The sequence below is a fragment of the Elephantulus edwardii genome, unplaced genomic scaffold (assembly GCF_000299155.1).
Source record: "Elephantulus edwardii isolate Elephantulus edwardi_28Jun2011 unplaced genomic scaffold, EleEdw1.0 scaffold00179, whole genome shotgun sequence".
NCBI lineage: Eukaryota > Metazoa > Chordata > Mammalia > Macroscelidea > Macroscelididae > Elephantulus > Elephantulus edwardii.
Window position 1 is genome coordinate 215,789 of NW_006399929.1, and position 5,839 is coordinate 221,627.

At 40.1% G+C, this 5,839-nt stretch overlaps 1 protein-coding gene across 1 annotated transcript; it reads right to left on the reverse strand.

Moving 5' to 3' along the window:
- Positions 1-319: 319 nt before the first annotated feature.
- Positions 320-2,785, reverse strand: LOC102857729 (fibrous sheath CABYR-binding protein-like). Its single transcript, XM_006896022.1, has one exon. The coding sequence runs from the start codon at positions 2,783-2,785 to the stop codon at positions 320-322; it is 2,466 nt and encodes an 821-aa protein (XP_006896084.1).
- Between the last annotated feature and the right edge of the window lie 3,054 nt (positions 2,786-5,839).

Sequence of the window (5,839 nt, forward strand, 5' to 3'; positions counted from 1 at the left end):
TTTATTCATTTTCCATTCTTAGTCCAAGTGTTGGATTATACTATATTTACCTGTTGCAAAGCTACTTCCAATAATTACCATTACTCCTTCCTAAAGTAGCGTATTCAGAACCCACTAGGCTCTGGTTATCAGCTCAGTATAGATATGTGTAAGGCTGAGGAGTAAGTCATTGTTTTATTTCTTTATGGATGGTTCCCTTTATTTCAATAGATTTTCCTCCCCATTAGGCGTATCTTCAGGGATAGGTTCGAATCCTGAATACTCAAGTCCAGATCAGGAGTGTCTTCATTTTTGGACATCTCTTCTGGAACAAGTGAGTCTAATTTTCCACTGGAGCCTCTGTTTCCTTGGGAGGTAACAATTCAGCTGATACTTTCTCTACTGGAGTCTGTTCATCTGAAATATCTTTAATAGAGTGCTCCTCAACTAGTGCTTCATCATGAATGTCCTTTATTGAAGCTTCTTTTTCAACTGCTAGAGACTGAAGTTGAGAAAGGGTCTCTTCTGCAGGTGGATCCACAGCTGGTGGAGGTGAAACTTCAGCAGACATCTCTTCTACAATGCTGTCTTCAGCTACTGGAGACTGACCTTCGGTAGAGAACTCTTCTGCAGGGGCATATAATTCCTCATAGGCCTCATATTTTTTAGGGTCCTCCTGAACTAATGGAGACTGCACTTCATGATAGGTCACTTCTACAGAAGCCTTCTCAGCTAAAGGGGGTTGAACCTCATTAGGGGCCTCCTCTTTATGTTCCTCCTCAACTCGTGGATGCAAAAGTTCATCAGAAATCTCTTCTTCAAAATATTCTTCAATTTGTGGTTGCTGAACTGTAGCAAAGGCTTCCTCACCTGATGTAGGTTGAGGCTCATCAGAGAGCTCTTCTATAGGTACTTCTTTAACTGGTGGAGGATGAAGTTCAGCAGAGACCTCCTCTACAGGGACCTCAGATGGTGGAGACTGAACTTCAGGAGAAAACTCTTCTTCAGTGGCCTGCTCAACAGTTGGAGACTGATACACTTCAAGTGTCTCTTCTATAAAAGCATCTTCACCTAATGGAGACTGTGTGTCCACTGGAACGTCTTCCATTGCAATAACTTCTGCTTTTGTAAAGTCCTCCTCTGCCTGTCTCTCTTCTGGTGCTGGAGGCAGAACTTCTGGAACGGGCTCTTCCACAAGACCCTCCTCCTCTAGTGGAGACTGAACTTCAGAAGGAAGCTCTTCTCCATGGGCCTCTTCAGATAATATATATTGATCTTCTGGGATTTTTTCTGTGGGCCCCTCTTCGGCTGGTGTGAGCTGGAGCTCAGTAGGGATGCCTTCTGAAGGAGACTCTTCCGTTAGTAGACCCTGCTCTTGAACAGGTGCCTCTTCTACAGGAGTCTTTTCAGTTGATGGAGGTTGCTCTTCAACAAGGGCCTCTTCACCTGGTGAAGACTGAAGCTCAACTAATTCACCAGCAAACTCTTCTTCAGAAATCTCTCCAATTTCAGGAAAGAGTACTTCTTGAGGGACTTCTTCAGCAAAAGGAATCTCTTCTCTAAGAGGAATTTCTTCAACTGAGGCCGACTTTATCTTAGCAGGTAAAGCATCTGTCAGAATTTCCTCATCTTTTGGAGACTGAAGTCTTGTTGAGGCTTCTTCAGAAAGGATACGATCTACTTCAGTAGCTGCTTCTTCTGCAGTCATCTCTTCCACTAGTTCGGGCTCTACTTCCACAGCATCTTCATCAACTGTGGGCGGAAATTCTACGAAAGCATCTACCAAAATCTCAGATAACAGAGGTTCTTCTTCAACAGGGACTTCATCCCTAGGTACAGCCTCTCGTTCAACAACGTTCTCCTTACTTAGTGGTAGATAGATTTCAGAAGGATTTTCTTCTGCAGCAATAAACTGTGTATCATCTCTGCTTTTTTCTGTTGACAGTGACCTTATGTCAGTAGATGACTCTTTTCTAAGAAAAGGACCCTCTCCCACAACATCCAGAGTTACCTCACTCTTGGAGATAATATCTAAAGTGAGTACTGGAATATGATCTTGAGTTGGCTGGCTGACTGAAGGATTGCTGAATCTTTTCTGCTTAATTCTGTCTTTGCCACTTGTTGCAGGTTGAAATTCCAGATGTTCACTGACAAAAGTCTTCCCTAAAGATTTATGTTTCTTGAGATCTTCCTTTGACACTGTAAAAAAACTACCAGGATAGCTATATGCCTCCATTTCTAATTCACTAAAATTTGTCTGTTGTCCCTTGTCCACCTTTTCTACTTGAGGAATGTTTACCATGTTCCAGTCTCCAGTACAACTTGTCTGCTGTGATCTGTCTATTTTCATCTGAGTTGAGGGTTTGTTCAGTGGTTTTTCTATATCCTGAACTCTTGCTGGAAATTCAGGTGCCATTTCTCCAACATTAGCTGACTTTCCTTCTGGCCCCAGTGTCTCACCAGTTTTCTTGATTTCTTTTTTTTCAACTATGATGGTGTCTGTCTGAAAAGATTTATCAGTCATTTCCTTATCACGTTTTCTTTTTGTCCAACTTTTCTGGAGTTGAGAAGATACTCTAATAGACTCATATCCTTTGGTAGAGTAGCTGACTTTGCTTTCAGGAATATCACCAATGCTTTGGGTAGCTTTAGGGCCAGATGGCTGCGACATGGCCTTGTATTTCTTTTTCTCAGTCACTTCAGTCTGCTGAGATTTGTCTACCATTGGTTGGCTAGGTTGTCTTCTTTTTCTAATTTCTTGTCTCCCTGCTGAGATGGACTGACCAGGCTCATCATTTTCTTCCATGTTTAAGAATTATGAATTTCAATTTTCCTAATCTTCAAGTAATTAATTATCAAGAATTATTGAGGTACCCGGTGTTTAAGACTTTGCATTCTTTCATTAAAAGTTCTGTTGAGCTCTCATGCAGGGGAATAATAATACTTAGGTTATTTCATCCTGTGCTACACTCTTGTTGGATCCCACTTACTCTGTATGTATCTTTCTTGTCTCTGTGATGAGGTACTTCTAGAAGTTTCTAACAAGGGTCTGTGACATCACTACCACCTCACCTCAACCTTCAGGGTTCCATCTACAGTGATTCCAGCCCAGGTTACCTTAGCATGTGTTTATAGAGATAAGCTTTTTGAAACAAAGTGGGTTTAAACAGCATTTGTCTACCAAGACACATTATGGAAATTTCAGTAATACCACTTTTCTAATTGTTGAAGTTCATATTTTTTTTCACTTTTAATTTTATTGTTTTAGTATAAAATATAGTGATATGCAGGACTCAGAATGCTGTAACCTGCTTTCAATTGTTATATAAAGAATTGAAGCCTTTTGTGTGTATATGTCTATATGATTGGGGGAGGAAGCTTGAAAAATTTAATTCTGAATGGATCTGTATAGAAGTTTCTTTCCTATGTTCCTAAATTTCAAGAACCACAAGTGACATTCCAAAGCCAAAAAAGAATAGGTACCATGTTTTCCTTCTTAAACTAAGGAGTATGATTGGGGTGGGGATTTTTTCAGCTTCATAATACAGCTATACCTAAAGTTTGGACTCAACTGTGCAGAGACTAAAAATATGCCAGATGAAATAAATGTATCCTTAGAAAGAGTCACTTTATATTCTGCCAAATAATTAAATTAGAATAAGACAAAACTTTAAAGTATCAAAATAGAGAAAGCCCAGGTAAATAAATTGTAAATGATATTATATTAATGTCATCTTAGACGACAGATAAAATCTTAAGTTCTACATCATGCATAATTTTACTTGAAGTGTGAATATTGGTCAAAAGATGTACAGAAACATTTCCCTTTAGCCTAAGAAAGAATAGAGATAGATAGGTAGATAGATAGATAGATAGATAGATAGATAGATAGATAGATAGATACAGATCATCAAATTAAGTTGAGCAACTCGTAGTGACGCTATGAACAACAGATCTGAATCCTGTTCTATCCTATGCCATCCTCATAATCTCTGATATCCTTGAGCCTATTGCTACAAACACTGTGTCAATCCATCTGGTTGAGGGTCTTTCTATCTTTGGCCAGCACTCCACCTTTCCAAGCATAATGTCACTTTTCAAGAAACAGTCTCTCCTAACAACAAACCCAAAGTTTGTCATAAAGCTTTGTCATCTTTGCCTCCAAGTATCATTCTAGCTGCACTTTCTCTAAGATACATCATTTGTTCTTTTGGAAGCCCAAGGGGAATATTCACTACTCTCTCAAACTACAGCTCACAGGCATCAATTCTTCTGTCCTCCTATTCATTGTCCAGCTCTCAGATTGAAATCACCATGATGATTGAAAATACAATGACCTGAATCTGGTGCACTTTAGTCTTCAAACTGATGTCATTGCTCCCTAGTAATTTGTAGAGATCCTGACAGCAGACTTTATCAATGCAAGATATTTTTGATTTCTTGACTGTTAGTACTAAAGGTGTTGAGTATGGAGCCAAGTAAGATGAAATCATTGACAACTTCAATCTTTCCTCCTTCTATCATGATGTTGTTTATATATGAGTCCAGTGGTGAAGAATTTTGTTTCCTTGATGTTGAGATATAACCCATATTGAAGGCTATATTTTGGATTTCTGCAGCAAATGTTCAAGTCCTCTTTCAAGGGACCTCTGGTGGCTTAGCACTAAGGAATTGGTCTGACAACCCAAAGGCATACGGTTCCAATCCATCAACTGCTCTGTGGGGAAAAAATGGACAATCTTCTCCAGTATAATAAACTACCACTGAAAACGTGGAGGTTTTCAGAAAATCTGGAGGGTCAGTTACTAGTTGGTTAAGATTCAGTGTTACACAATAACCACAACAATGTGATATATTCAGGTGAACTCTGGTGACCTAGTGCTAATAAATTGCACTCCTAACCCAAAGGCAAGTAGTTTTTATTCACCAGCTGTTCTGTGGGATAAAGATGATGATCTTCTCTGATGCAGTTAGAAGCCTCTGAAAACCTTCTGGATTGTCAGTTATGAGCCATTTTCAACTTGACAGCACATAAGAACAGTTCATAAGATAATAAAAATATACGAAGCATTTAGGAATCCTAGGGGCACAATGGTCAACCTACTCAGTGTCTCCATGGAAGAAAGACTTGGTAATTTGCTCCTGTAAATATTACAGCCTAGAAATCACTACAGGGAAATTGTTGTTCTTGTAGTTGTTGTTGTTGTTGCTGTTGTTGTTGTTGTGGTGGTGGTGGTGGTGGTAGTGTATCGTCAAGTCAGAACCGACCCATACCTGACCCTCCAGTGGGTTTTCAGAGGCAGTTAATCACATGGGAGGAGATTGCCTGTCCTTCTTCCACAGAGCAGCTGGGAAGAAACATGTGCCTTTGGGATTGCAGTGCAGCTTCTTGCCATGAGGCCACTAGAGTTCCCTTACAGGGCAGTTGTTGTTATGTACCATCAAGTAGACTGTGACGCATAGCAACCCTATATACAATACCTCTAAACCCTGCTCTATCCCATGCCAATCGTATTGTCTCTGACACACCTATAACCATTACACCAGTGACTGAATCAATCCATCGCATTGGATGTCTTTCTCTCCTGTGCTGTCCCTCCATCCTCCCAAGCATGGTGTCCCACTCCTGCCTTGCAGCATTTCCAAAGTGTGTCAGATGAAGCTTCAGAATCCCAGTACTCTACTCCAACTTGACAACTCGAAGGCATCAATTCTTCTCTATCATTATTAGTCATTGTCCAACTTTCTAATGCATAACAATTAATTAAAAAGACCATGGCCTAGTGGTAATGAGTTGCACTACCAACCCAAAGGCTTGCAGTTCAAGTCTACCAGTTGCTCCACAAAAGAAAAATGGGAA